At 37.4% G+C, this 15,885-nt stretch overlaps 1 protein-coding gene across 1 annotated transcript in view; it reads right to left on the minus strand.

Moving 5' to 3' along the window:
- The window catches only part of AGPS (alkylglycerone phosphate synthase), a 50,897-nt gene that overhangs the window by 25,281 nt on the left and 9,731 nt on the right, over positions 1-15,885 (minus strand). Inside the window, exons 2-8 of the mRNA XM_032189866.1 lie at positions 14,755-14,844; positions 10,970-11,060; positions 7,348-7,468; positions 7,196-7,270; positions 5,542-5,613; positions 3,685-3,764; positions 1,532-1,612 (exon numbers count right to left, since the gene is read on the minus strand). Of these exons, the coding sequence (XP_032045757.1) occupies positions 1,532-1,612; positions 3,685-3,764; positions 5,542-5,613; positions 7,196-7,270; positions 7,348-7,468; positions 10,970-11,060; positions 14,755-14,844 (610 nt within the window). The remainder of the gene's footprint in view (positions 1-1,531; positions 1,613-3,684; positions 3,765-5,541; positions 5,614-7,195; positions 7,271-7,347; positions 7,469-10,969; positions 11,061-14,754; positions 14,845-15,885) is intronic.

A 15,885-nucleotide genomic window follows, 5' to 3' on the forward strand; every position in this document is an offset into this window, starting at 1 on the left:
TGTACAAACATAAGCACAGCAAGAGACCATGTTTTTGAATACTTGTAACTGACTGGGCATGCACAAAGCAGTAGATCCAAACACTGTGAATAGTGTTGTATAAAATAGGACGTGCTACAGACAGAGTAGAGCAGAGATTGTGTTATATACTTTTCAGATGAAAGAGATAGCCAGCATGGCCTGCTTATCCACAATTTGTATATACTAGCCTTTCCTATCGAATCACAATAGGATTCATAATACTCCTTCCCAAAATAAATAAAAATAATATATATTGTTCTATCTTTATTATCCTTTTGTCACCTTTGATTCTTTCCTGTTGGCTATTAATCCACATCCTATTATTCTGAGAAAAGCAAGCAATTCAAGGCTCCTCGATAGAGTCCACTACAATATCTGGAATTATGAATCTATCTTCTCATCTCACATAAAATGGCGTCTTAATCACATGACTATCACATGTAATTTTAGCTAGTGTAGTGATCATTTATTTTGAATGCCCCATTCAAAAACAGCCTAATTTTTCATCAGTGTCTGTTATTTGTTTAGAATTCAGCTCCTGATTTTAGTTAGTGTTGTAAGGTTCAAAATAACTGTTAGTGAGGAAGCCTACTAAGGAAGATCAGCACCCAAAAAAAAAGTGTGGTGGCTTTTAACCTGTATGATTTTCACAGCACAGTTTCTAGATAATGCCGGTAAATTCAGTTATGAAAACTGAAGTTGGATTTTTTTTTTCCTTGTATGCTCACCAAAATTTCATGTCAGTACTATCTCCTAGAAGACAAGGAGGAACAGAACTAAGATGCTTTACTCCTGCTGCTAATACAGTCCAACCTTAAAGTAAAATTCATTTTACTCTTGCATTTACTGTTACTCCAGCAGGGACTCATGAGAATTACACATTCCACCTACCTGCCACCAGAACTCAATTTCTTCCCTCCAAGCCTTGCCTGTTTCATACACCTGTACTTACCACATGTTCATAGTATTGACCTTTGAGGTTTTTTTGTTTGTTTGTTTTTTGTTGTTGTTTTGTGTTTTTTTTTTTTTTTTTACCCTACTCATCTCTATCTTGCTTATGCTGCCCTCATGTGAAAATCCCTCTGTACTCTAGTTAACACTAGCAAGCTGCAAAACAGTCTTTCAAGCAGTTCCCTTTGCTGCACTGTCCAAATGAATATGTGCATTCTGTCTGTATTTCAGTGGAAGTCTGCACTGGCATTAATCACAGTACTCAAATTGTACTACACAAAACAAGCACAACGTGTCACACCTGGCAACCACTAGAGTGTATCCAAGGTCTGAAGTAGAAAGCATAGTGATGTAACAACTTAGCGTACATGTATTTTACAGCTATATCTAAAAGAAAAATTGTTATTTAAAAATGTGTATCAAACAGCATCCGATGTGGTTCTTAACTATGCACATAATGTTCATAACCATGTATGTAATGCAGCAATTTAGACAAGATATGAGGAACAACAAAGAATGTTATGGAGAAATACTAAATGCTTGAAAAGTTAAAAAATACCTGTTTTTCCAAATCTTGTCCAACAATGCCAGCTTCCACACACGCTGTTAAGTTTTTCTCATCTATCCAGAGAATCCGATTCTGTTGGAAAGCCAATCAAAAGTAAGAATATATTAACATGACAACATAGAAATGAAAATAATGGTATGTGTACTATGTACTATGTCTGTCTTCCTGAATAAAGCTAATATCACTCATTTTCAACAAGAATTACTATCTGAAGGACCACAAGAGCCACACGTTTACATTTATATATACTACCATATACTAAGTGTAGATATTACACATTCACACAGTGACTTGGTAGGAAAACTGCTGGCAGTTTGGTTATTCAACTTCAGTATCTTTCAGAAGCCTTAATTATTATACAGAACTTAAGCCTTGACTTGTTGACAAAAAAATACATCAAGCTTCATTAGCCAAAACAACACTGTCCAACCTTCTTCAGATTTCTGGATACAGTTCTTCTACAGTCATTTATGCAGTTTCCATTTAGTACAGTTAAAAACTCACTATTTCTTAATGCTTATAGTATTTATGCTTTGAACTACGTGCTGCGTGTTGCATTAGAACTGTCTACTGCAGCAGAAGACTGCTGATTCACCTTTTACTCAAAGACAGATTTTGTTTTTATATGTATGCCCAAACTGACGTCAGATGAGAAGTTTATTATTGAAATCAACAAATTTCATGACAATGAAAAGATACAGGGAGCTCCTGCAAGTGCTCCAAATCACTTCTATGGCACTTGTATAATTTTGCATTATTATATTACATAGAAGGAGAACAGCTCTAGCTTCAGTTTGCCTTGCTTTCTGAAGTGGCAAATTTTGTAGTCCAGCTTAAACTATGAACAATTAACTTTAAAACAATTATTTCCCCTCAATAGCCAGCTGTTTTTACTCAGAAAACACTTTCAGTTTCAACATGGACTACTTAACTGATCTGAGATGCTATATAAATGAGATTTTATGCAACACAGACCCTACATGTAAGACAAAGATAACCATTAACTGCGTATTAAAACAGTAAAATTTGTCTGATCAACTTAATTGCCCTGGGAGTGCTTTCCACCCTAGTTTCTTTATTTTCACTCCACATCAATGACCACAAAAATTGCTTGGCAGCATTATTCAAGAAGCATTCAAAAAAGCGGTCTGTTTCCTGACCTGATATATATAATTACATGTCTAGCCAACACAAAAGGACGATAGCAGGAGTTTAGTACATTCCTTTCCCACCCCCAAACCAGACATTAGTCAAAGCTGTGGGCGATGAGTCAGTAAGTTCAAACAAAGGCCTGAACCAATATTGTACTCCGGATTTCACCCCATAGGCGCATGAAGAGTTTCCTTCAATGCACAACTGCCTTGTAGAAGAAAAGTCACTTTGTAGCCAGAAACACTCAGAAGCTACTAACTTAACTTCATGGAATAAACAGAGAAAAGGGAGCCAAAACCCAGGTACTACCTTCAAGGACAAAGGAGTTAATAAGCATTGCAGGTGCTAGGAAACAGTACAGAATTACATTAAAAGATACAGAGCTGTTTCTGAAGCATCTCATTACTATGTAACCACGAAATAACCACAAAATGGTCATTTTATAACTACAAAGGTTCTTTATAAAGGAAAGCGGAGTACTAGGACTAAATTTTACAAAACTTAATTTCTGGAATGCCATAGAACTTCATGTTCTCGCAATGCTATCTACACAAAACCCACCTTTTTATTTTATTTCTTAAAAAAGTTAATACTGCAGGTTGACTTATAGATATTACACCATCTTATCAGCCTTCACTGTTGAAGTATATTTTTAGGTCTGTAAAAAACAGTATAATTTTCAAGAACAAACAGCTTCCTTCTAGACTTTCACTTAATTCAGACAATTCTGATATAGAAAAATAGCACCTTCTTCTGATTTTGATTTAAGGAAAGCTGCCGTAAGAAGGTTCAACAGTAGGATTTTTTTTTCTTACTCTAAGTAAGAAGTAAGGTCATATAAAGTACAGGGCTAGATTAAACAAAATATCACTGTAACTGAAGGAGCACTAATTTAATCATACATGGTACAAGTTAATACTTCCATCTTATATTTGTTCTTCAACAAAGAAAGAAATTTCAACTATTTTTTTCCCCCTAGAAGAGAGACATACCATTTGTGATGTATCCAGTGAGATAATTGTTCTTTTTTCTTCTTCAGGGCATTCAAGGGCACTAGAGACACTTGTTCCTCCTGAAAATATGCAAGGCATATTGCAATTGAAAAATTCACAGGTAACCTTTTCCCCACATACCCATCCTTCTCTCCCTCATTTGTAACATTGAGCTTAATAAAATAAGATCACTGAAATTACCCGTTTGAAGCTAATGATTAATATTCTAAAGCTATCCTGGTCAATTGAGAGTTTCACAAAATCAAGGCAACACTAGCAAACAGAAGGCTTTAACAGCACTTGATAACAAGCCATGAAATTGTGACCATCTCATCTGCTGCTCTAAAGCCTGGAGCAGAATTTACAAGCAGGGAGGGATAAGAAATGAAACCACCCAAGAAAGAGATAGCCGTTTCTATGTATTCTTCTGAGAGCACTACAAAGGGCACTACAGCCCACTTCCTAGGTGGAAGTGAAGAGGTCTACTTAATTTAGGAATGCAAGACTTACCTGAAAGCAAGAAACAAACTGGAAGAGTGTAACTATAAATATGGATGAATAAAAATAAATACCAAACTTTTCTGGCGGTTTCTAGTGCATCTTCATTGCATGTTGCAGAACAGCGTCCAAGAAGCCTTTGGCTTCTCAAAGACTTCAAATGCCATAAGAAAAAAGAGACTAGAACACTACAGAGAAGAACAAGCAGTGGCAAGTACAGAGATGATGCCAGCTAATAAAACACCAGTACTCTTCAGGTGCAGCAAGACACGTCATCTTTGTTTCCAATAATAGGAAAGACGATATTTTAATACCAACCCCTACAATAGCTTCAGAAGTTGACCGTAGTTAAATATACCAGATTGGACAAAACCTGAAGATCTTCCTGTATCCCAGTCAGTGAACATGAGCTAGTCAATGTTGCTGCTCTCACCTATACTCATTTACTGGTACCAAAGATGATTTGTAGCAGGCATACAGCTCTCCAAGTGTATCTGGCAAGCGTTTTAGGGAGAAACAAGCATCATATCAAACTAATGGAGCTGAAATGACATGTTTATATTCTCAAATAGTAAACATCCTTCCTAAATGGGCCTGCAGCACAAGCACAAAGGCACAGACTTATCACACAGAATTCTTAACAAAACACTTCTTACAGAAATAAGCTTGTGAGAGCCAACATCCCATGTTACCTGCTGTCCAAGTCAAAAACAGGTAACTCACACTACCTCTGCAGGTTTAGAGGAAAAACCATGCACAATTAATAAAGTGAACTTCCTCAGAAATTATTTAGACTGAGAAAGACCCAGATTATACAGGCTTTTGCTTATGTTCTACAAAACCCAGAACGTTTCCTGAAAACTCCTTACAAGAGAAACATCTACTCTAACTTCCAAGTTGATCAGTGTCTAAAAGGAAATTAGAATTATGGTTCACGATTTTGCAAAATCGCATCTGACAACTATCCTCCACGGACCTATGAGATTCAACAATACACTGCACTCTGATGAACAAACTAATTTACAGGTGTTTTTGGGAACAGAGCACAAGAAATGTATCCAAAAAATACCTTCAACATAAAAGACTTGCAAGCACAGAGGTAGATTTTAACCTCTTATAATCTCTCCTCTTGCACCCCTAATATTCATGGTTTTTACACTTCTGCTAACTTTTGCTAAACTAAATAGATCAGCTTTTAATGCTGCAAGATAAGAAAATTGACAGCACTCAATGTACTAATAGATCTAACTTTTGAACTATAGATACAATATATTACTAAAACCACAGATTTAATTGAACTGCAGTAGAATACTTTTGCACTGGTGATGTTAAACAGATCTGAGATTTAGTAATACTTACCACCAAATGGTATTATGCAGAGATTATGTTTACATGCTAATTCCACAATTTTAACAACGTCTTCATGGCAAACTAAAAACAAATAACAAACAGTTAAAAAGAGGATTTGTGCTTCTTACTGTTGCTTAAAAATCAGAGTCTAGATACTTAGCAGCTCCTTTTCTGACACCAGAAAGGAAAACATTTCAAAGATTTAGACGCTAAAGGGATGGACCAAAAATTAGCAAAGCTCTACAGTAAATGTAGAATTGTTTCACATCTAAACTATAAAGAAATTATTTTAGACTTGGTCACTGCTCACAGACTGAGACCTTCTGGCAGTTCTCATGGCAAGACAGGCTACCACACAGTTAACAATTGAGGTACCTTGGAGAACAAGTTAAGTTCAAAGCTTTATTGAAAATAGGTTGTCCAATCTCTTTTAAGTGAAATTAATCTTTTTTGAGAGCTGAACAAATATTTTTTTTCCTGGCTGACGTTCCGTTTCAGAAGTAGACCTACTGGTCAAATTTACTTTTTCAGAATGTATTGTACATCAGGTCAAGGGTAGAAGCAGACACGCATGTGCACAGGGAAGGAGAAGGACCATCAAATAAAGATCAGCTGCTACATGCACTTGAATTTTTGCAAACAGCAGAGAATAAGCAGACCTGACTGCATAGGCTTACAAACTCTGGCCATACAGATCAGCTCTAAACCAATATAGTCATTTTACTTCATTTGCTTTCAGAGCTGCACAAAATAAAGTGGAGTGGTAATGAACACTGTTCATAGTCACCAACGCTGTCATGTCAGTAACTGTCCTCAAATATTCAGAAGCATCTTATAGCGTCTCTTTTTATCCTTCCCATGCAATTTTGTTTTCCTAAATAAAGTATGAAAACTGAGCTAAGACTGATCTTGGGGTCTCTAATACAGTGCAGCTATTGAAATTTCAGAAAATAATAAAAGGAAAAAAAAAAAAAAGTTGGATTCATACAGCTTAGGTACTTAGACCTGATGCCTTTTTCATTAGCTACTGAAGAACAGCACATGGAAAGTAGGTCCCAGTGACCTGAGAAATATGACTTGCAAATAGAAAATTCACACAAGTGAGCACAAAGTTTTATCAGTTTAAATATTTGTCTTCTACTAGATAAAATCAAGCATTATTTTCTGCTACATGTTCTTACCTACAACAGCATTAGTGATTATTCTATTTAAAATGGGTCTAGCCCGTACTCAGATTGCACTGCCATTTCTTCGAGTCAATGCTCCTTTGTAAAGTGTTCTGATTGGAGTTACAGGTGTCATACTTTTTTAATTACTTCTGAAGAACTGCATGTCATAAGACCAAATTCTTTACTACAAACATCTTACTACCTTCATATCATCACGTTCTCCTTTAGAAACAAGATTTAGGCTGTCATTTAGACAACTGTTCTTGCTGCACACACAAGTTCACAATATGCTGTGGTTACTCAAGTCAAAAATTCAGCCTTCATCTGAAACTTCAACTATATTTAATAACGAATTCAACTTCCTCATGAAGTGAATCCTTTAGGCTCTCTAAAGACGAGAGAAGTCGATGAACAAAGATAGCTTCCCCATGACAAGAAAGCACAAGAATTCATAAACAGTTAAGAAGGAAGAAGAAAAAAATAGTTAAGCTTACCAGGCCATACAACTATATCAGGAATTCGCTTAAACATTCCTTCCCTGAGAACAAATATCTCATGTAGGCAGTGACCTGAAATACAAACAGTAAGTTAACAAGTTGAAACAGGAAGCATCTAAAGTACACTTATATAAATGAAGTTTTCTTACCATGAGCTCTGAATACCCTATCTTCTGCATCCTGTGAATATGAGATATTAGTGGCTCTAAGATCCTGAAGAAATTCTTCATTTACAATGGATGGAGGTACATCATTAACATTTAAGGATGCCTATGATACAAGAAGACATGTTCATTAAGGGTAGGCTCCCTATTATCACATTTCTGTACAAAATAATATAAAACAATATAAAATAAAAACAGTTTGCCACTAACTGATACCAAAATGTAGCTATTTAAGATTAGAAATACAGAAGTTCTTTTCCTCGTCTTCAGCCATTGATCCCATTTGTCCTGCTTGGTATTCAGCTGACTAGATGCACACAAAGTTTTATTCCAGTAGTGCATTCTTACCCTTTTTCTTCCTAACAGATTTGGGGAAATGAACTAGCTTATGAGGGCATTTTAGACAAAATACTTTGTTTTACAGAATTCAAGAAAAACAACTGCCTGAATAGGACTAAAGACTCTCCTGTTGAGAAAGGATAAGGTCAAAATTCCTTTTTGAACATAAATTCCTCCTACAATACAGAGAAATACATACTAAAGCCACCATATACTATCCAGATTCCAGTACTTCCAGTTCTGTTTCTACCAACCTACTTCCCCTCCTTCTGTCACATACCAGAAATTTAAGTGTGATTGATCTAATATAACAGGAATGCTTTAAGCAGACCTCACACATCAGCAAGACTTCATAAAATCCTAGTGCAATCATTAACATGCAGGTGTTTTCAGAAAACCTCTAGATAGAGGTCCTGATCAGCTCCTTGGAAAAAAAAAGTTTTTCAGCCTTTCACATATAAAAATATATATTATTATTATATATAAATATATCCACACATCCAAGTTTCCTTTCCTGGAATAGAGAGTTTCACTCCTCTTTGTTCTGCATATAGCCTCCAGAAGTGCTCATACTTTTTGCCAACATGTAACTGGTGGCTTGCTAAAATAAAAGCTTAGAAGATAGCACCAGTTACCAAGCTAACAGTGAGAGGGGAAAAAAAAGATTATAGTCTCACATCTGCCAGTATGGCAGTCTGTTCTGAACGGGATGGGTCACAGAGCAGTGAGATCTGAAGAAACGACAATTTAACCTTCACAAGGAGAATTTTCAAGTAATGAGATGCATAGGTTGCCTACCAGGGTCCACCTCAGAAGAAAGTACATAAGGTTACACAGAAATTAAGAGTACTTATAGGGATCACTTAGGAAAGAATATTTGCATTAGTTAGGTTCATGTCTGATGGCTCACGAAGCCTCAGGGGCACAAAATGACAGCCAAGTCTTTGTTTTAACATTCTTCATACGGGGCACATGACCTAATGAAAATACAGTTTTAATAATGATTTACTTCTGGGAAAAGAGAGAGGTGCTGTTTTGAGTGGCTTTTTAAGGGTGATACTATACTTGAATTAAGGTGTCAGACATCTGAGGAAAGGGTTTTATCTGAGAAAAAGGCTTTTCCCTCCAACATATTCACACTGTCACCTACAAATATAGAAGCTAGTGATTGTGCTGTTCAGGTGAGAGGCATGCAGCTCTTAAGAGATCATGATTTTAGGGGCCAGTCAGAATAAACACAGGGGAAGTCAGGTCTTGGATTGCTGCTCTTAGCTCCTGCTAGTCTGCTATTAATGCAGATTCACGCAGCACTGCTTACTAACCCAAGGAGCAGAACTCTTAACAAACTTGGAAAACATGAGAAACAAACCAATATGAAATGAACAAAGACCTTTAAGCCGCTTTGGTAAAGAAAATCCCTGCTAGCTCTGTTTACATTTTCTAGTTTAAACTTGTTTCTTCATGGATTTTTGTAGACAGAACCATTTTGTTTCATTTCAAGTTGAACATCAAATGCTGGAATATCTCGGTTTTCAACAGGAGGAAGATGAACTACTTAAAGCTATTGCATTTCCCCATGGATAACTAGGTACCTTGATTTTTCCTTTTTTTGCAAGCATTCTAGTCCTCTAATTTTTCACCTTCAAGACTGAAAATTTAATATTCATATAAATCCTATGCAGAATGCCAGGCAAAAATAATTTTATTTATTCTTATGGGACTGAGATATTTTAAAGATTTATACACTTAACGGCTTGACAGGAAATCTACGTGAACCAGGTCTAAACTGCTGTATGTAATAAGCCTAGACTGAAAAGGAAAAAATGTCATCTCGCCTTGAGCATCAGAAAAGCAAGTACATTTACTACTGTTAATTACAACAGAAAGGTTGCATGCAACAGGGAACCCTGCAGTCCTACTGCACAGAGGCAGGAAGAGTTGAGACAGAAAGACATATGGGCCAAGAGATCCTTTTCCTGCTGTTGTTCCTATACCTGAGCTCCTTTATGCTCTGATGACAATAGATGGTGAGAACCAGTACAGTATGACAACCTGAAATATAAACCAGGAGCTATCAGAAAGACATGAAAATGGGACCTGCAGTAGTACCTGAGCATAGCTATGAGAAGTTAGATATGAGAAGTCCAGATACACACTGCTGGCAGATATCCTGTGAACTAGCTCTTCAGGATGTGTTGTAGAATCAAGATAATATTCAAGAATCTGCCCTAGTCCCCCAGTTCTGCTTATTCTGTATCTTCTATACATGTAGGAAGGGAACAACTGCCCTCAGGACCACTGGTCACAGTGAATTAAAGCAATTTTGCTCCGAGCACCTGCCAGTCAAGACCAACCTCAGTCAAGGAAAACAATCCCATCAAGACAAACATTTCTGAAATATATTGTCACATGGGAAGACCTCAAGTCATAACAGATGAAAGAATGGCTTGACTAGCAGAAGACTGAAGTGCTCAAGTTTTCAGGCCCAATGAGATGACCTGCTTCAGGGAAAACAAAATCTTGAACTCAAGTTACTCAAGTAATGGCTAAAAAAACGTTACTGAAGCAGTATCACTGCAGTCACTGTGCAGTCATCATACAAGCATACAGCACAGCCTGCTTCCCATGCTGCTTAGGCAGTTACTGAGTCAGAAGCCTGCAGCCTCAAAGGAATTCTTCCTAAAATGACCTCACTCCAAGTTGAGTTATTCTTTTTGAAAAGCATAATATGTATACTTCAGAAAACCCAGAATATTCTGATTTTTTTTTTAAACATTCAGTTCAATCTTAGGTATTCTGGTAGTCAGTTTTCAGCATCCAGATGTGGAAAAATATTACTGTCAAATAAGAACTTGGATAACATTAAATACACTAAAAACACCATACAATTGAATGTTACTGTATCTTCCACCTTTGTCATCACAAAGGGTGATTACAGTTGCATAAACAATAATTCCATCTAGGCTAACAGTTTCTACAATCTTGAAAAGCAGCCTACAAACAAGAACTAAAACCTCTCTGTGTAGGAGACATTTAGTCCAATTAAAGTACTACCAGTTGATGTAGGATGACAAGTCGAGCTAAATCACTGAAAGTCTCATGTAATATTTCTACACCAAACAGCAACTCTGAAGTGTTACAATACACTATTTAAATAAATTATATAGGAGGCAATCTTCAGGACGAACAGCTGAATCATCTTTAACAATCTGTTTTTGACAATCACCACAACTAACGTTCAAAGGAACTGGTTCAGCTATTTACTTACTCTAGAGGTAGTTTTGTGCTCCAGACTTGCTCCAAAGGTTTTTTCTATCCATTCCTTAAAAGTAGGTAATACCATACCACCTAATCTGTACCTGAAAAGTCAATATTACACAGGGTCATTTTCAATTAAAAGAATGTATGTCAGATACACTTCTTTTGATTCTACATAAGCACAAATACTAAGTTAGATGAAAAAATGGATTTAAAGAAGTCTGCAAAGCTTCTGCTCATTTAGTTTTCATGCAACTGCGTATTTTTATTTATGTTCTATACTTCACACAAAAATCAAAGAAAATGTCAACAACTTAGAAATTATGTTCCTTTGTGATATTTGGGAATTGTAGCATGTGGCTTTTCAGACATTCCACCCTGCCCATCTTCATTTTTAAGAAAGATCTCCCAGTAATGTAGAAAAGTGTCATAGTTTACAAATCAGTTACAGACAGAGGGCATGTATGTACAGACACATTGCAATGTAAACCAAAGCAACCTCAGACACACAAACCCAGCTCAATATACCTTAGAATGGTTTCAAGAAAAACAGAGTCAAAGGTTCCTCTCTCATCCTCAAAATGCATCAAAACCCATCAAGTGCCATGAATGTGTCTGTCACAACCCCTCGGCAAGAGCTTAGCCATGTGACAGATGAAGAGTTAGTTACAAGACAAGAGACAGAGGAGCTGTTTATAGTCATGCATATCAAATGAAAGAACAAGTGAGGCTGGGCCCATACTCAAACCCTAGTGAGGTAGCAACTTAATTGCATACATCTGCACACCTTGTCCATGTTTATGATATATGCACAAGCACTCTCTGAAAAAAGGAAAACAAAGCCCCTCCTTTTGTATGAAGAGTTTTCAGCAGTTGACTATCCTATAGTATATAACATCACTGCATTAGGCCCCATGGATCTTTCCTCCAGGATTATTTAATTACCATGACTATCCAGTTATGACCTTGTCCTTCTCAGCTACAATTAAGTCACCAATTGTGCGAGGAGAACAATTCCTTTTGTTTCCTCATCTTAACTACCTTCCAGCTCACCTCGTTGGGATAAACAAACAAACAAAAAAGTATTCCTAGAGATGAAAGGCTACAACTATATCTTAATTCAGCTGGACTCTTCAGCTTGGAAGACTATTTTCTGTGATCCCTCCTGTGACTGCTGTTATGTATCATCATATCCATATAGAACAGGTAAGTGAATTCTGTAGACAGAAAAGCACAACAAGCAACAAATGTATACGACAAAAGTTTAACGTAAATTGTGAGTCTGCAGTGGTACAGAGCACTTTGTCTCAGCTTGGCGTTTCTTCTCTAGACATAGTTTTTGGTGTTGCCCACCTATTGCTACAGCTAGCTTACAAAGGTAATCTTACCTTTAATTTGTCCTTGAGTAAGTTCAAACAGAAATCTAACAACTAACTCAAGACAGACAAAAGTCCCAGGAGAGAGAGAGTTAGTGAATTTACTGCACAAAACACAATTACGATTAGTTACTCAGGGGTAAGCTTTGTACATATGTTGATTATGCAAGAAGTCCCTGAAAACACAAAACAATAAAACACCTTACTTTCCTCCCTGGAAAAACGGGTTTATTTGTTCAGACAAGTATCTTCTACCTCTGCTGAGATAGTAGAGCCAGTAATAAAGATCATTTGACAGGTAGATAAGCATGGTCTATTGGGACAGTCAGCACAACTCCCATAAAGAAAATTCCTGTTTCACTAACCCCTCGAGCTCTATGACCGTGTGAAAAGAAAGTGAATAATGGGGATGCAGTGAACACACTCCTCTGGATTTCCACAGGGGTTCTACCTCAATTGCTACTAAAGAAAATACATTGCTACAGAACTGAAGGAAAGGTTCTTCTTCAGGCTGAAGGGTCAGGGCTTATTGAGCCCTGAGTCCAAGAGAGACTCAGGAGTGCAACTAGCTACACACTGGCCACACACTGGTCCAGTTTATATAATTCCTGCATCAGTGATCTGGAACGAACAGTGGACTCTCCAAACAGGTGAATGATACTAAGGTCTTTCAGGTAGACATAGCACACTGATGGTATTTTTAAGGTTCCAAGCTCCTTCCTAACTGAGCAGACAAATGAAGAATGACGAGCTGTGATGTAACCACAAGAACAAAAAAATAAACAAATAAAGTGTTACATGCATATTTTGCTGAACTAGACTAGTAGTCAGTACAGGAAAAAAAAAAATCAAGGCATCTTCATTTATACATCATCAAGGCAGGTATGAGAAACAAGACAGATTATTTTTTTACACTGATCTGCAGAACCCTGGTGCATCCCCATCTTGAGTGTTGTGCACATTTTTGGCTCTGCATTTCCAAAAATATGTCAAAGAGCTGGAGAAGTTTCAGAGAACAGCCACTGTAAAGACCAAAGGGCCTTACAAGCACAGACTAGAAAGGGCCCAGGACTCCTCACAGCATGGAAGGAAGGTAGAGGAGGGGATACAACTGAGTCTTGTGCAAACAGCAAGAGTAGATACTAAAAGGCATCTCCAACGTAATCTTCACAGATGCTACTGGATTAAAATCGCAATTGATCACCAGAAGCCAGGCTCCCATTCTTTCTTTAAACAGCCCCACCTTTCTTTCACCACTGAGAGGAACTACTCCATAAAAACTACACTGGTGGGGGCCAACAAGGCCTTTCTAATACTTTCTCATACAGTTAGAGAAAATGCAGGTGGGGGAAAAAAACACCATTCTCCCCTACACCTAGCCCTACACCTTTACCTCTTTCAAATCACCCTGATAAATTCTTCCTGTGCAGCGTAACCTACCCCAGATAAACAGAAGATATCAGATGAAAGCATGACTGACAGAGTAACAAGGGCTAGAATCCTGGCAAAAGGAGAGATCGCCACGATCTCCCTGAATAGCATACAGTGAACTCATGCCTCAGTTAAGGCTTTGCATTTTAACCTGGGCCTGAAAATTAAGAGATTCAGCATTAGTATTCAACACCAGAGATAGATTTTTGCAGCAATTCAAACTAGCTAATGCTAGTTTACAGAAACTCAAAGAACAAGGAGGAGCTTTTCTGAAGGACAGTACCCTAGCAAACTTATTGATCTTCCTTATCATTATCATCATTATTTTTACTCTTACTGAAAGCATATTTATTATTTTTTTAAACTAAAAAGACTGCAAGACTCCTTTCCTTTCAGGCAAAAGGGAATAATAAGATACCAGGTGACAGACTTAAAATACACTGGAATAAAGTAAAGAGATCTTGAAGTAGAATTAATGCTGTATTTACTGAAATGGATATTTCTCAGAAAAACAAACCTGCTCTATAAAGGGCTAGCAGGCAATAGATCAAAAATGTATGCTGCCACCACAAAACACACAGCTGTAGAGGAATTTTTGTTTTTAAAACTAGGAGGATGGAGTAGCTCCATGCACAAAGTTTAAGAAACCTAAAACAAATCAAAAGTTAAAGTAAAGTAACTTGCTGACTTTCATGAGATTCTCAAAACTGGCACAACTCCACAGAACTGCTGCATGTTTTCCTAAATCTTTAGGTGGTGGTGCAGATTCTTGGTCTGATTCTACTCCTCCAGGGGAAGTTTCACTGCTGTGTGTAAAATTCAGTAAACCTGTTAAATGCAGAACTAATGACCTATTCTATGAGATAGAGGAAGCTTTCTGTTGCTTTCAGCTTAACTGAACAGTGCAGTTTTTAACCTCTTTTCAAAAAAAAAAAAATAATTTACTACATTAAATATTTTACTCCAGTGATATAAGTTTCCAGCTTACCTTTTCCCTGTAAATTCTGCTTGACCCTTCTTATTGAATATGAATTTTGAGTCATTATATCCCCATCCATTCCACTTCAGAAGTTCTTGCCTTAAAGGAGAAAAAATATTTATATAAATAAGAGTGTTAGCATACTGACAATGATCAGTGATGACTATTTCAAAAAACAAACAAACAAAAAAACCCTGGAACTCAAAGAAACCTCTGCCTCAAGGCAGTTTTAATTCCAGCTTTACATGCAAGGTAACTGGGTGCTGATCAATTACCAAGGGCATTCATTACAGAGATAACACTAACATGTGCTGCTGACATACTACAGGTGCTGTAATTAGACTTGCCTTAATCAAAGCCCATTTTCTTCAAACTGCCTGTACACATGGCCTTTAAGGAATCAAATGGAAGAAAACACGGACGCTTAGTACAGCTGTTTGAAACCGACATTTCAACAAGCCTTTGACAAGCTTAGCACTTCTTAAGCAAGCTTTACAGGGAACTTCAAGTACTTCATAACTGATACGTTTTTGTCAAACAGCCAGTGCACGTTGCTCCTACACGCTGAGGAATTGACTAAAATTGCAGCCAAATTAAACTGTTTGATGAAACAGTGTCTAGGACTGCAGTCTTTGTCAAGGCAAGATTTCTCCCTCTGGTGACTGAATGGAGTATTTCTATACACCCGATCTCTTTGGTTTATCAAATTACGTAAAGTCAGAACAGACTTGATATTAATAAACCAAATTTGACAAAGGCTTACGCAGCTTCCCCCTATTTTTGAAGGGTGGCTCCTTCAAGGCAGTGCTGCTAAGCTGCTAAGTGTGATACATGGAACAGGGCAGAGAAAGCAGCAACAAAGCTAAAGATGATCAGACAGATCAAGACACAAAGGACCAGGCTCTAAAGGAATGCCAACATATGGTAAAACAAGTAAGTGCAGCTTTGAAACTACCACCAGTCCTGATGTCTGTATGGACAGACACCTCTCCCCAAATTCAGGGGAGGCACTATTAGGGCCCTGAGCAGAGATCCACTTAGGAGCTCTTTCTGCTAAGCTGACTTGGTTCCCTGTTCCCTTCCTGCAGCCCTGCTTTCCTAGGTTGGTGTTAAAGCACCTGGTGCTTTCATCAGGTTTTA

Source organism: Aythya fuligula, chromosome 6, assembly GCF_009819795.1.
Source record: "Aythya fuligula isolate bAytFul2 chromosome 6, bAytFul2.pri, whole genome shotgun sequence".
In the NCBI taxonomy this organism is placed as follows: Eukaryota; Metazoa; Chordata; class Aves; order Anseriformes; family Anatidae; genus Aythya; species Aythya fuligula.